The sequence below is a fragment of the Propithecus coquereli genome, unplaced genomic scaffold, assembly GCF_000956105.1.
Source record: "Propithecus coquereli isolate 6110/MARCELLA unplaced genomic scaffold, Pcoq_1.0 Scaffold274, whole genome shotgun sequence".
Lineage (NCBI taxonomy): Eukaryota > Metazoa > Chordata > Mammalia > Primates > Indriidae > Propithecus > Propithecus coquereli.
In genome coordinates, this window is record NW_012148330.1 from 570,528 (window position 1) to 587,398 (window position 16,871).

General features: G+C 34.6%; 1 protein-coding gene across 1 annotated transcript in view; it reads right to left on the reverse strand.

Moving 5' to 3' along the window:
- LOC105813251 (cadherin-12-like) overlaps positions 1 to 16,871 on the reverse strand; it is a 176,586-nt gene that overhangs the window by 141,068 nt on the left and 18,647 nt on the right. The window contains exon 3 of the mRNA XM_012647900.1: positions 12,312 to 12,431. Within this exon, the coding sequence (XP_012503354.1) occupies positions 12,312 to 12,431 (120 nt within the window). The remainder of the gene's footprint in view (positions 1 to 12,311; positions 12,432 to 16,871) is intronic.

Here is a 16,871-nt window from a genome sequence, read left to right on the forward strand (position 1 = left end):
TGAAAATTATCTGTGTGTTTGTGTGTGTGTATATACATATATATGGAAAGAGAAAGAGATATCTCTAAACTCTAACTCTCTCTCTCATTCTCTCTTTCAGAAATAGAGAGATTCTTTCTGGTTATCTGTTAAACTATATAAAAACCTGTCTTCTGGGACCCAGTTAGATTAAAACATTAAGACGCAATTGAAAAAGAAAGGAAATAGTTATCATCAGACTTATTTAAAAGTAGATATTTTTTGTCTGGTGATTTGTTAAAATTGTTGAGACACCACCCCCTCAAACACACTGCCTGCTCCCCCGCTGCATCCTGTGTCAGATGGGTGATTTGCCTTCCTGCTTCCAGCCCCACTTTTAGTGTGATGCTGCCTAACTGGAAAGTAGTTTATTAGAATCTAGAGAGAGGAAAGAATTTGTTTGAAAGGCAATCTCTAGCAATGACCACAATGTGCTTACCCTTCCCCAGCACCTCTTCCGTTTAAGAACTACTGTTCCAGAGAAATAAGATGTAATATTTATACAATGTTTTTAGAGTTAAGATCTGGGGAATAAGCCAGACTGAAGATACTCCAATTACCCTGATTTGATCCATTCACATCATATGTGTGTATGAAAACATAATATGCGCCCTATAAAGATATACAACTATTATGTACTCAAGTAGGAAACAAAAAATCTCAACAGGACAAGAGAATCTTTAAACATTGTAATTTACTGAAAAAGCCTGGGAAGAAAACCTCCTTTTCAAGAAGTTACTCTTTTTATGGCTACTCGTTGTTTATTAACTGCCTAACAATTAACAACGAAAATAGATTGCGGGGTCTTAAGAAAGGAACTTTGCAAAGGATGGGGCTAATATAACTCCATAGTAGAAGGTAACAAGCAGAACTAAATTGCCATGGTTTGAATGATTATGTCCCTCCAAAATTCATGCTGAAATGTAATCCCCATTATGGTGATATTAAAAGATGGAGCCTTTGGGGGGAGTGAACAAGTCATGAATGGTCAACCCTCGTGAATTAATTAATGGCTTATAAAAGGGATGGAGAAATATAGCCTGGCCTTTTTTGCCTTTCTGCCTTCCACCGTGTGAAGATGTCACCTTGAGGAGATGCCTTGGATGGAACAGGCTCTCGACAGACACAGAACCTGCCAATCGATGCCTTGACCTTAGACTTCTCAGCCTCCACAACCATAAGAAGTAAATTTCCATGGTTTATAAATTAGCTAGTCTGAGGTATTTTGTGACATCAGCACAAATGGACTAAAACAGAAATGGTACATTTTATTATTTCAGGTCTTAGGTTTAGGTTTATGTATCCATCTTCACTTATCTTTCACTATTTGTATATAAAGATACAGTGACTGCCTTGTAGAATAATAGCAATGCCTAAAATGAAAACAAAAAAAAGCCCATGAATTTTATAGAACATCATAAACACTCTGCAATAGTGATATCATAAACTTTAATTGATTCAATGTAATTCTGAAATAAATCCTAATTATTGAAAAAAATTGAATCCTAATATGATTTGAGTATCATGTACTTAATGAACTTTTCAGCGTATATAATCATGACAATTAGAGTAAAAGCAAGAATGAGAAAACTCCTCAGCCAGCTGTTTTTTCTGACACTATGAATGAACATACACAGTTTAGAGAATTTTAACTTTAAAATAACGTATCAAAAAGTAGTAGTCCACCAGGGGATATAGTTTCCCTCTGCAATCACCCTCATGTTGTCTGCAAGCCCCTTAGTCTTGATGGGTGGCAACTTCTTTTGCACAAGTAAGTTAAATACTCTGAAGACATTTTGAGATGAAAATCATGTAATACTATATAGGAAAAATATTAAAATATTACATCTGCTAATCGAGGATATGGTTTTACACGAACCATTTCTTAAAATGAAGGATAAATTGCAATACTGAGATAAGGGACAATAGACTCAGTCAGCACTTTTATCAAAATAGATGTTTTAGTCAGACACTATTATTAGGATACAGTGCCTAATAATCTGCCCCTCCAGATCGACTTTATACACTTTTCTGGACTTTGCTGTCCATTTTCTGGTTGGCTTAGCCCAATTGGCAAAAGACTGGTAGGTATAAAGAGATTGAGCTTAGGTTTTTGTTCCCATGGGTCCTCCACATCCCACACTGTCTCCTGCCAGGACCCCTCAGCAGATAGTGCCTGAGTCTCCAGCCCCCCTCACTCATTCAGTCCTAGTGTGATAACTCCATTTACTTGTTAGTTCTTCTCCAAATACTGACCTATTTCTTATGGTTTCCCTAGAGTTTGTTTGTACCTTAGTAAACAATCCTTTTATTAAACTAATCTCAAATTGCCCCATGGGTTCCATCTGTTTCCATCTGGGATGATAATTGATACAGTCTCTGAGCAAATTTCTTTCATGTAATGGGTGTGTGTTTATGGGAGTGGGGAGTAGATCATAAAGAAGTACCCAAATAATTAAGCTAATTTCAGATGGTGAGGAGTCTTAGGAGGAAAATGAAATCAAATGTCTCGGAAGCGTTATCAGAAAAATCCTCTCTGCGGAAAGGCTTTACAGCTGAACTCTCAGAGAAGTGTGGAAGGCAGACCAGGAAAGAACACAGGGCAGAGCCCTCCAGGGACAGGAAGGAGGCAGGAAAGCATCACTCCTTCAAAGCATGCAGGAAGGGTGGTCAGTGGCCAATGTGTCTGCAGCCCAGCGGATGAGGGAAGGACGGTATGAAACGAGACCACGGACGGGGAGAGCGGAGGTGAGGTAGTGGTTTTCAAAGATAAATAAATGCTTCTGGGGAAGCATCTCGAAAATTATGGAATCACTTTTGGCTACTACAGAAATGAAGTCTTCTCTTGGCATGTATTTAGTGACAGAAAAGCAACTACAATTTTGGAAACTGTCCTGTGTAATATCAAACCTTTTTTAAATGTCCTGCTGGATGCTCATATAGGTTAATTATTATTATTATAATATTATCTGAGACTATTCAGAGAGAGAGAGAGAGAGACTGTTTTGTTTTGTTTCATTTTTCAGGAACGTGGCTACTTCGTGGATCATGGGGGGACTTACTTACCTAAGGTGTGTGTGACAGTGATAATATTCAGGATTTATAAATTGACTACTAGTCTAGAACCCATCATGCTGTTGAAAAACAAACAAAACCATAGATCCACGGAGGAAGGAAATGAGAAGACTGTAGTTTTGAGGGAGAAACAATCCACAGATTGGGAAGATGCTTTCTGGGAAATGGAGCTGGTATATATTAACTTGTCTTGTGGAGTCAAGGAGTCAGTTTCATATATGTAATGAGTGGAGGGGGGCAAATCTATGAACATTAGTAAGGGAAGTCAGCTGCATGCACAGTACGTAAACAGTAAACATTTATGTAACATTTCATGTTTACTTTGGGGTGGGATTTTAGCATTAAAATGAGGTGAAATTTAGCTCTTTAATTCAAAAGATGAACTATAGGGTACAAAGTTTGTGCACAGTCTCCACAAGCTGGCTGAAACTAACTTAAGGTCTGTAGCTATTTATCAATAAAAAAATGTTGTTAAGAGTGTTCCTCTGTCCAATCCGAGTTCTAGCAGCACTGCAAGGCAGGGGAAAGGGAATGTCACCTGACATCAGATGGTCTATCAGCAATGGTTGGGAAATTTTCCAACTGTAGTTGTTTCGGCAATACATTTCAGGAGGTGGTCTCTGCTTAATTACAGGAAAGAAATCTTACAGCAATTAATATTAATAGCATCAGAATATGTGGCTATTCCTTCATCCTACCAACCATGATATTCTGGTGATTTGTTTTTTTGTTATTGTCTGGTTTTGGGGATGGGGGGGGTTGGTGGTTTTCATTTTAGCCACAGGAAGTCCCGTTTGTCTATTGGGGTATATTTTAACAGTATTATTTCACATGGATAAATATATTTAAAGATGGTGTTGATTCAAAGAAAGGACATGTTGGTGGTGTATCATTTGCAATTTACAGATTATATTACCTATGCCCACAAACAGAATAAAAATTGAGAAACTCCAATAAGAAATATCTTCACTGCAATCATCCACTCCTAATAATTGAGAAGGTGTCATTTGAAGTTCACATTTTAGAGTGTTTGGCCTTGGGCTATTCCAGCCACTCCAGATGAACTGAGCCCCTGTACTTTTCCAAACTGCTCATCCTTTGCTCTCTGTTCCTCCATGAATGACTGTCCAGTGCCCAGTTGGTGAACATCTTTCTAGTTTCCACTTTAGTTGCTTTATTTTTTTTCTCTGATGCCATTTCTGACACACTGTACAGCTCCAGGAAGAGACGACTATAGTACCCTGCATAGGATTCAATCAGAGCATGTAGAACATTTCATTGTGTTTCTTTGTTTTTTTGCATGTCTACCTTCCTTCACCAAACTGAAAGGTACTAGAGGACAGAGAGAAGTTTTGTTTATTTATTTTTATTTTTTTGTTGTTGTTCCTGGCATCTACTCAATGTCTAGCCCAGGGTATGTCTGTGTTCCTGTTTTGTAACACAACTGTATGTTATTTTTTCACCTATGTGTACCAGAATTAAGGGGATTGTTTTGTTAATTTGGGGGAGCTTTACTTTTTCATGTGATAGTCACTATCTCTTAACAACTCCTTCCTTCATTCACTGCAATTTGTCTTCCCTCTGCTAGAAATGTTCTTCCAGAGATATGCTCATGAATAGCTCCTCCACTTCCTTCAAATCTTGTCTCAAAGTCATCTTCATAGGACTTCGTTAGCCATTCTACCTAAAATTCTATGCTAACTTAATTTTATATTGTTTCTGTAACAATTACCACAAACCTAATGGCTTAAAACAACACAAATTTATCATCTTACAATTCTGGAGGGTAGGAGTCCAACATGTGTCTTACAGGGCTACAATCAAGGTGTGAGCAGGGTTGTGCCTCTTTTCTAAGTGCTTTCCATCCTGCAGCAGCCCCCAAGCTTTTTGGCACCAGGAACAGGTTTCATGGAAGACAATTTTCCAAGGACATGGGTTGGGGGTTAGGCGGAGCTCAGGTGATGATGCCAGCGATGGGGAGCAGCTGTAACGCTGTAAATACAGATGAAGCTTCAGGCTCCCTTGCTGTTCACCTCCTTCTGTGAACCACCCCTGCCCCCCAAGTTTCATGGAAGACAATCTTTCCATGGACTGGGGGATGGGAAGGGGGCGGATCTCTGCAGCCAGGGCCCCCACAGGCCCTTGGACCAATACCAGTCCCCAGCCCTGGGGGTTGGGGATCACAGCTCTAGAGCATGCCTGAACTCCCTGGGTCCTAGTGTCCTTCCTCCCTCTTCTAAGGGAGCAGCAGTGTAGCATCTTCAAATCTTTCTTTGACTCTGACTTTTCTGCCTCCTTCTTCCACTTACAAGGACCATTGTAATTACATTGGGTCTACCTAGACAATACAGAATAATCTCCCCATCTCAACAACACATGATTAACAATCGTAAATCCATCTGCTACTTTAATTCTCCTTTGCCATGTAACATAATATATTCACAGGTCCTGAGGATTAGGACATGGACATTACTGGGAAGGTGGTCATTATGCTGTCTACCATACCTACCCCTCCTCAACATTTCATATCCCTTTCTCTACTTTCTCATTTTTCCTTAGCCCTTATGCTATTAAAAACACTATATATTTCCCTTATTTACCCTGTTTGTTCTTTGTTTCACCAAATAGAAGGTTTGTTGCACAAGGCAGGGGGGTTTGTCTTTATTTTTTCTTCTCTGCAAAATGTCTACATAAAGAAATGTCATGCACATAGAAGGTACTTAACAAATATTAGTAAAATTAATAAATTAGCAGAATAATAACTAAGGAAACACATGGAAAATAAGCAAATATCCTTGAAGAGAGATTATGATTTAATATATTTTTAGTAATCTTGGTCATTACTGATCAAAATACATAATTTTTTTTTTTTTTTTGAGACAGAGTCTCACTGTGTTGCCCGGGCTAGAGTGCCATGGCGTCATCCTAGCTCACAGCAACCTCAAACTCCTGGGCTCAAGCGATCCTCCTGCCTCAGCCTCCCGAGTAGCTGGGACTACAGGCATGCACCACCATGCCCGGCTAATTAAAATACATAATTTTGAATAAGATAGAGTTGTTGATATAGACCAAATGTATCATAGCTATTGTATGATGAAAAAATTATTAATTAAAGATTATTTTTAGATCTGAAAACAATCTCTTTTAGTAGATCACTGGATCCATGTTTACCAAGCCATGATTAACCTTTTCATGTAAGGATTTGAAGGAAGCATCAGAAAAGATATTTTAATACACAAGTCTGTTAGGGATAGCTAATAGATTGCAAGGTAGAAACAATAATGATACTGAAAGACTGAAAACTTTAGCACTGATTATAAATTTCCATTTTCAATTTCACAGCTTGGTTATGCTAAAGTTATAAGAGGCTTGATTTTGTAGCAACAAATATGAAAAGTTACTGAGTTTCATTTCATTTTCACTTTACATTAGCCTAAAATGTACAATGGATTTTCTTAAACGCTAGTGCATTTTTAACCAATATCAATAAAAATGCTGTGTCCATCACTGCACAGATGAAGTATACGATTTTTTTATTGTTTTTGTTTAAAATGTATTTGGAAGGCAAGAAGAGTTTAATTCAGATTAATTTCATTAAGAAAGGGAATTTAGATACCAGAGACCATAGGATCCAAATTCCCAACTATAACATGTCTTAGCTATTCTTTAGGACATAGGAGTCACTTCTCCCATAGAATGTTTTCCTCAGGAACTTTTCATCCCTCTACCCAGTTTACGTCTGGTGTCTCATGGTAGCATCATGTATCACAAAATTGTATCCTACAAAACTCTAATGCAATCTTCCGAGAACCCAATGAGCTCCCTCTAATAAATGGGAATTTACCTGAGTATCTACTTGATTCATCTCAGTATCCCAACAGCAAAGCACCTTGCAGCCATATGTTATACATAAATGTGTGTCAAATGAATCAACAATCAAATAGAGCACCATTAGCTCACTTCTCATTATCTGCTTTAACATGTCCAGTAATGTGAAGCTCACAGTTGCCTGAGACACTCCTTTAAGAACAAGTGTTACCATCTTTTTAATATGTATGTATATATATGAAGCCAAAGTTCTTTCTTCCTGAAACTCATACTATCCATTGTTATCCCTTTTCCTCTCAAACAGCACAGAATATAGATAATTTCTCTTTTACATGGCAGCTCTACAACCTCCTAAAGTTATGTATAACATCCCACTGGAGTATTTTCCTTTCAAAGCCAAACATTCTTAGTTCTTTTTGCTGATGTGTGCATCCCATGATTTCTAATATAAGGCAACTGGAACTCACACAGAATCCTCTTGAAGTGTAAAAATGTGGAATAAAATGACATCATTGTCTGCAGTGTATTTCTGGTCATGTAATTTTACTACACATGTGCAAAATAGAATATCTACCAACAAGTGTTGTTTTATCATAATAATTGTGTATTTCCTTGGCACAGTTTTCCTTCCTAATATTTATTAGCATCTATTGATTTCCTTGCCCCTTCTATGTTCATAATCAATTCTTGCCTTAATGTTTCCTGGCAATTCATTCATTGTGGCAAGAAGGTATTAAAGGAAAGTCTTCTTTGTATAGGAAAACTCTTTAATTTTGCTCTTGAAGGAAGAAGATATTCTCTGTTTCTTTAACCAGCACCATCTGAGCCATCTGAGTTCTGTAAAATTTTATTCTGAATTAGCATAAGAAGAATTTTCCATACCCATGTGACCCAGAAATTCCTCTTTGGGTATATACCCAAAAGAAATGAAATCACCACCTCGTAAAGATATCTGCACTCACACGTCTATTGCTGTTTTGCAGAATTATTCACGATAGCCAAGATATGGAAAAAACCTAGGTGTTTATCAACAGACAAATGGATTCAAAAAACTGTAGTGTGTGTGTGTGTGTGTGTGTGTGTGTGTGTGTGTGTGTGTAAAGAAATACTATTCAGCCTTTAAAAGGAGGAGATCCTGCCATTTGCCACAGCAGGAATGCGCCTAGCAGACATTGTGCTAAGTGAAATAAGCCAGACATAGGGGAAAAAATGTATTACATGATAATCCAGACACAGAAAAAAAATTGCGTGCTCTCCATTTATATGCAGAATCTGAAAAAAAAGATCAAATATATAGAGATAAAGAATAAAGCAGTGACTATCAGGGTTGGAGTAGCGGGGAGGAAATGGGGAGAAGTAGGTCAAAGGATATAAAGTAACAAATATGTAGGATACACAGTCAAAAGAACTAATGAGAGGCGAAGGATGGGTAACTAAATGAGATGGTGGACATGTTACTATTGTTCCACTATAGTAACCACTTTTATCAGATTTTTGTAAACAGAAATGTAGGGCAGAATTATATGGCATGAAATACCAAAAGAGTGAATTTTAAGTAACTCATGCAACTCCATTCTCACTCGGCTGTTTTCATGTGAATTCTATAAATACATGTAGTAATATGTAAAAATAGATATTTATAAGGAAAACATTTTTGACAATGCACATAAAACATATTGAGAAAAATGTTTTGGAGATAGATGGTGGTAATGGTTACACACAATGTAAGCGTATTCGATACCATTGAATTGTACACGTAAAATGGTTAAAATGATACATTTTATATTGTGTATATTTTATCACAAGAGAAAAAAATAAAGTTTATAGATTAACAAGAAAATATTGAGATAAAATAATATAATGTATTCTCAAGTACAGCTCACATCATTTAGAAAAGTATAACATTATTACCACATGATACATAATATAGCAATATCTATTTACCTAAATAAGACTAGTTATTTACACTCATTTAGGAAAAATTTAAATGCACTAAAAGAATTTTAACCATAAGTTAAGACATAGGAGTTAATCATTCATACTAATATTTGTTTTCTTAAACAGAATAACTACTATTAAAGTGATGGAGATGTTTAGCATCCTGATTTTATGTACTGGATAAAAATTACAATATTCTTGCTCTTGTTTAATGTTTTATAGATTATGTTTCTTAATGTTTTATAAACATTAACTGTAATAATTTGTATAATAAAATGATACAGTGTGTTAATATAATAAACATTTTAATGTTTCAAATAATAAGCATAATGAGCATCATTGTTTAACGTCTTATAGATATATCTATTAATACATTTTTGGGTTTAAAATATCAATTATCATGAGGCATATATATAGATGTATTTGGATTTTAATTCAGAGTGAATTATTTCATAGTTAAGTCAAATAATTGTTAAATAAGGCAATTTTTAAGAACACTATTATTTCTTGGTTTATTTCATAGAATACATCAATTTAAATTGTTTGGAAATAAACTTGCAATATCCACTTGGATGGAGATGCTAGAAATGTTTGTCACACAGCAATATCAATACAGAAATCTCTTTTTTAATTCTCTCATTTCAAATGAATAATAAATGGCTATATTTATCTCTTCATGAATATTTAGGTACCAGAGTTTTGATGAGACTCTTCCTTTAAGAATTGTTTTAAACTGTTTTCTACACTCAAATATGGAACATTTCAGATAATATTAGTTTTTCATGCATTTTATTTAATAACAGCAAAAGGAATCATAAAGGGAAGCTATATGGCTGGAACAAATGGAGCCTATTTCTGAGAAATTGCAATTATCCTGGATTTTTGATTTACTCTTATGTACCACAAGGTGATAAATTTGACAAAAAGTCTTCTTAATGGCTTCTATGCATGAAGAACTAGTTTTCATTCTATTAATGAAGTGCCTCATCATCCAATCTTTTCCTGTTTAGTGGTCTGAGGCATTGTTAGTATCGAGACTCCTGTCTCCAGTGAAAATCAATGCTTCAAAAATCTATTGCATAGTTTATGCCAGAATTGTTTCATAGTTAGTTCTTAATAATCAACATTGTATAAAAATGTACCTGCAAAATTACAGAAGTCATATTATGTGTATACATCCTCTGTGGTAAAATAACACCCTTTAAGGGCATTAAAATTCATCTAAAGTTGATATTGACCAAGTAAAGTGAAGGGGAGATCATGTGTTTTGACTCACAAAATTGTTATTGGTCTGGTATTAATTTGACTCCAGCAATTGTATTGTTAACCCATGCTTTATGCTTAAATTCATCTTTGTTTGATTTTATTTTCTTTTTTTTTTCAGTTAGCTATTGGTTTCATCTATAGTTATTTTATCAATATTAAATACTTAATATTTCCTCTGTCACTCTTATTCTGAGTATATCAACTCATGTACTTTATAAAGTTCATCACTACAACCCAATAAGTGAACTCTAAACTGACTCTCTTCCCCCAATCTCTATAAACACTTTTTCTCTTTCTTCCATTCTTTAGGTCTCTGAGGAGTGTTCCCTAGAAGCCGAAGGGATCTAAAAGATGTGTATCATCCATTCTTCCATTATGGTCAGATTACTCATTATGACAAATTTGGAAAAGACATGTAATTACATAAGAAAAATAACCCATAGTAATTCCATCTGATAAAAGAAAATATTTAAAATAATTTCCTTCATCATTTTTTCTATATTTTCAGCCTATTATCCAAGCTTTCTTAATTCTTCTGGAGCATTGTACCATCGTAAACTTCACTGAACAACTTCTTCAATCTCTTTCCACTCCATTTTTTCCCTCTTTTCTTCAAATATATATGGTTTTTCCCCACAGTTAGACAACCACCACAAAACTTTGTTAACAATGACATTGTCGAACACCTTCTTATCTTTACTACCATATCTCTTGAAAAACAACTCATATCGTAGATGTAATTTTCCCATGATGTACTCACTTTTAACATTTGACAAACTGGCTTTTGGTGTCCAACACTCTGTCCAAACCAGAGGAGCTTTTTGTCCTAACCATTTGGATTCGATTCAGCACTGATACTCCCTTCTTAAAGAATTTCTTAAAGGACTGATGCTGTCCTTATTACACTTAATTCTATTTTTAGGTTTACATAAGGGAGCAACCCCCTGTCTTACTCTTTAAATTTTGATGACTGTGTCCCTCTATTAGCTTGATGAGGATGGTAAGAAGTGAAGAGAGAATGGCAGGTTCATTTGGAAGAAAGTTTTGCAGATTCTGCACTTTCACTTTAGTTGAGAAACATCAGTAGACTTTATGTTTCTAGGCAACATTAATATATGATTAATTATTAATTAACCTATATCTAATTGCTATATTAGATTTTAGCATATATCTCTTAGGAAGCATAAATTTTAAAATTTTTAGCCCATTTGAATACATAGTGTCTGAAATATGTACTTTTCAAATTTATGTTGGTCTTTAAAGGTTAATTTATAATTTTAAAAATTAAGTAATCAATCCAGTATGTTAACAATTTTCCCATTACTTTAATCTCACATCATAAACAGTATTAAATTCAATTTGCAATATATTATAACGTACTATATGAGTTGATGAAATAACTGTCATTTTGGAGTTTCTGCTTTAACTGACATGGAAAGCCTACTTTGATCATTGCTACAAGTGGCTCAATGTCTGTAACAAAGTATTCAATATTCAAAAACAAAGTGTGTAGAAACAGAGAGACCACATTTTATTTCAAAGGGAAGATAAAATCTTCCAAGTGCATATCCCTCTGCCCTTTCTATGCTACTCGTATTTGGCCTTGAAAACTGCAATTTAACTTTTTTGTTTTCTATTTAGAAATGGGACTGATTTCAAAGATACAACAGAATCAATGATCTTGATGTTTCCAGTTTATTGAGTCTCTCCTTCCTTCCCCTAAGCATAAGTCTATATTAATCTAAACCAACCATCCATAATCATTATATAGATGCCAATAGAAGCTCCAGGATCTTACCATGTATTGATAAGGCCAAAAACTGAATACGATTGAACCCAACCAAGAAAACTGAAATAAGAAGGTATTTTAGCCAGAAGAGTTTAAAAAATGTATATGCTTCTGAAAAATTTAAAATAAATTTAAATTTATTTTTAATAAGGGAGACTCACTAATGAACAAATTTGGACTTTATAAATATAAGTGAAAAGGTTTATATTTACAGGAAGTTCAATTAAAGGAAACTAGTTCTGCAGCAGCAAGCAAAGATCCTATTTTCTCTGTGTAATGTGTGGTGCACTGAATCTTTATTGTTGTGTTAGAATATGCAATTCTCCATGCCAAGATTTAACTAAAGTTTAAATATTTGAAGGGGTGGTGATAACATTGTCTCTAATAAAAAATTTACCTGTCTTGGGATCAATAGAGAAATAAGGTTGTCCCTGAAGAATGCTGTAAACGACTCTGGCACTGTTTCCATAGGTTGGGTCATCTGCGTCCGTGGCCTTGACCTGGAGCACATAAGCACCTGGAAAATAAGACAATATGACTCTAGAATTTTTGTTTTACATAGTTCAAGGTCGTGTCTGTCATCTGTTTAACTCCATTTCCTTTGTAATTTGGCATTTCTCAGGAATGCTGTGAGTATATGAAGTCAGTGAGGATAATTTAGCCATTATAATGAAAATTTGGGGCAAGGATATACCTGTTAGTACAAATGACACATATTTTAAATGTCTATTCTAAAAGCTATGTCCATTTCCAGTAGCTACATTATTGAACTGAAAGTCATCATGATAGCTTTATTGATTTGCACACCAAGGAAAACATGGATACCACCTACATTAGCTCATCTGCTTACTATTGATGCTTCAATTTTGTGATTAAGGTATCAATAGAGAAGCTAAAAGATTTAGAGCTTACTGAACTTCTTCAGCGATTGTTAAGTAATTTGCAATTGCAATTTAAAAATCAACAACTACCAATTAACATTAGAAAGACTTGAATTAGAAAAATTATTTTTTAGAAATTGAAGAACCATTAATAATTGCAAAAATAACTACAGGTGTATCTCTTTGCCTCGTGATTGAATTAACCTAAAGATTCAGTGACCTAAAGAAACAGTATAGACAATCCAGATTATCTGTAACTTTTCTAACTTTATTTGTCACAAGCATATTTTTATGGGCTAAGAGAAGTTGAAGGGAGATTTTTACCTATATTTTTCCTATCTACTTTTAATCAGTTTCTAAGAACTTTTTAAGTGAGTAGCCCTTCTTAATATCCTGCTCAATGTTCCTATTTTGAGTTCAGAACAAATTAAAATCATAAATATCAAAAATTGAACCAATTAAGATACGTATATGTCTGACTGTTAGAAGGAAATGTCTACTGAGCATGACATGAGCAATGTATATCCAGCCAGAGTTATACAGTGAGCAGAACCCTCTGCATCTCTTGGGGGCAGTCAAAGTAACTGCTCTGTTTGGGGAAAGCATGATGGTCCCTTTCCACTCAGGGGCTCATTCTGCCTTTACTCTGGAGAGTACAAATTTGGAGCAAATCAAGTCTTTGCAGTTTACTATAAAAGCTAATAGAATCAATCATCCTTTCACCTCTGCTTTTTTTAAGTAAAAGGTTATCATTTTTATAAGAGTAAGAAATGATAACTTCCTGTAGACCTCCCATACCAAATGTTTTCAGTTTAAGGTAGTTTGGTGACTTATAGCTATATTATTAATAACAGATGAAAAATATGTTACAATAGGCTTTCCCAGGAAAAGAAATTTCTAGAAGGAAAGCAGGCGACTATTACTAAGAAGCCAAGAGTGAAGACTGATATGTTCTGTCATCATTACCATCATCATCCTCATTATTAATATTTATTCTATCATTAATCATAATTTGACAAATGTTTTTTTCTACAAAGCATTGTGTACATGTTTTAAGAATTCATCAAAACTACCTTTCCCATGGAAATAAACAATTTATTAGGGGTAAATTCCCCACTTCCCAGCAGTGATCTTTCTCCCAGAATCTTCATCTGGATCTTTGCTATCCCGTCACCAAACACGTGTTATATAGGCAAAGTCTATAAATATTAAATACTGCACCCGTTTTAGATATAAATGATGCAGTCGAAAAGCTATGAGTTGTTAAACCTATGTCATACACAATGTACAGTGGAGAATATGAAGATGAATACATATTGTCTCTCACATTTTTTGTTTTTAATGTTAATATGAACCTCCCTGAAGTATGCTGAACAAATATTTTCTTCCAAAAGTAGTTTTAAATTCTTTAAGTTATTCATTTTTAAAGCTTCAATATTTAAAGGAGTGAATTAGTGAATTGAGAAATACTTCATTCATGTATAGAAGTAGCAGATACTTGTCATAGAATCCCACTTTGTACAAAGCAAAAGGATAACTGGATAGCAAGAATAATTGCACTTGTAGCATATTCCTTCAATTCTATTCATAGTATTAAAATAATTGTCCACTCAATTACAGTATATGTTAATGCTTCTTTAGGGCAAAAAGCAGATTCCAATGTAAGTTCTCCAAGAGTATTTAATGCTTACCTCTAGAGATGTTTAAAAGAACATAATTAAACACCATTATATGAGCTTGTTTTTTTGGTTGCTTCATAACTTTCACCAAACTAGTGCAAAAGACAGAGATTCCATACTCTGTTCCTGACACTATTAAACACTGAATACCCAAGAGGTAGGAGCAGGAAGTTGAGGTTGGGGGCATGTTTAACATGCAACAAGGAAATAATATGGTTATTTTATAGAATAACTACAGAAATCAAGTAGTCTTATATGAAGCAGTCAGCCTGAAATTTTTCTCTTATCACTCAAATACAGGAATGACAATATAACCACTTCAAATGGTGAAGTGCAGAGAGAATGTAGTTAACAGAGAAAACACTCCTTTATAAGTGGCTAGGGATAGAGTACGCAATGCACAAAGGAGAGTATTAAGTTACTTTAAGTTCCCATGTAACACTGATCTGACCAGTAACTAATTAATTTTTTAGTATCAGTTAAAGCAAACACTAAAAGTTATTTTATAGTAATGGCTAAATTCTAAATCTTAAACAGTCACTCAAAAGAGAATAAATATTTATAAAACTATGATAACACAAGGGACAGAGAAATTGATCATTGAGAATTACAGAACTGTGATGAAGAAAGAAGAGGCCTCATGAGAAGCCCATTTGATATAACTTGCAACTAAATAAGTGATCACTACAATAATCATTGACTATGAGTTAGAGTTCATATGAAATCCAATTTGGATATTGTATTAGTTTAGGCTGGAATAACAAAATACCACAGAGTGGGTGGCTTAAACAATAGAAATCCACATTCTCACAGTCTTGGAGGCAAGAAGTCCAATATCAAAGTGCAGAAAAATTTGGTTTCTTATGAGACCTTTCTTCCTGCCTTCTCAAGGTACCTTCACAAGGCCTGTCCTCTGTGCACACGTAGAGGGAGAGCTCTCTGGTGTTTCTTCCTCTTCTCATAGGGACACTAGTTCTATTCTGTTGGGGCTCCGCTCCTGTGACCTTGTTTTATCTTAATTACCTCCCTAACAGTTCTATTTCCACATATAGTCACATTAGTGGTTAGAGCTTCAACACATGAATTTGACAGTTCAGTTTATAAAAGATATCATTTTTATTATACAGATATGTATATGTGAAAATATATTCGAAGTTAACAATTTGGTAAAACATTGTTTATATCCATGTTGCAAAATACATTTATAGCATGATGTGATCTCAATATTTTGCAACTTAACGTTCATATCATCATAAAATTCTGATATAGGCTTGTTAAAGAGGGATATGTTACCTAGATGAATTAACTTAGAGTTAATATTATTTTGTCCAATTTATGTGTAAAGTACCAATACAAAGCATGATATTTTACTTTTTAATTCCAATTTTGAGAATTGATACATTCAATATCTTATATGGTAAGGCAATACACAAAAACACACAGCGGTTTAATGGTTTCTAGTGACTTCTCCCAAAGTAATGTTCATTTATTCATCCATTTAATCAGTTATTCATTTTACAAATATTTGTTGACTACCTATGAAATATCAGGTACACTGTTCAGGATATTCGGGAAGCACCATGAACAAAATTGAGAGGCCAAATGCTCAAGAATAATATCCTGTCTAGAGTGAAATGGGAGTAGAAACAGATTCAAGGTGAGGGACTTTTTTATACGGTTATAAGAAAAAGAATGTATTGAAAAATCTTATTTATGTGGACCTGAATGATCTTTTTTAGCACTTCCATTTTTTCTACCTAATTTTCTTATTTTTTAATTGACAAATAAAATCGTATGTATTTATTGTATACAGAATAATATTTAAAAGTATGTATACATTGTGGAATGGCCAAATTGAGCTTTTCAATGCAAGCATTACCATATACACTTATAACTTTTTGTAATGAGAACATTTAAAATCTACTCTCTTAGCAATTTTCAAAAATGCAATACATTGCCATTAACTGTAGTCACCATGTGGTACACTAGATCTCCACAATTTATTACTCCTATCAAACTGAAATTTTGTACACTTTGACCAACATCTCCCTACTCACCCCTCCTGCTTCACTAAACCATCAGCCTCTGGTAACCACTATTCTACTCTCAGTTTTTATGAGGTTTTTACTCTGTGCTGAGGCAGCTCTAGGTACATAAATAAATGCTCTGAGGCTGGGGAGTGCTGGACGTGTTGAGGGAAACCTCAGGAAAATGCTCATGTGTGGCTTTTTAAGCCACTGTTAGGACTATTCTAGGGTTTAGCTACCCCTGCCATATCAATTTGTATTCATCTCATTATAATTATCATCTATTTACTTACCCAGTAACCTGTATTTCAATTTTTATTCACATGATATAGATAGAAACATTCACACACTCTTTTCCCCCAGAACAAAA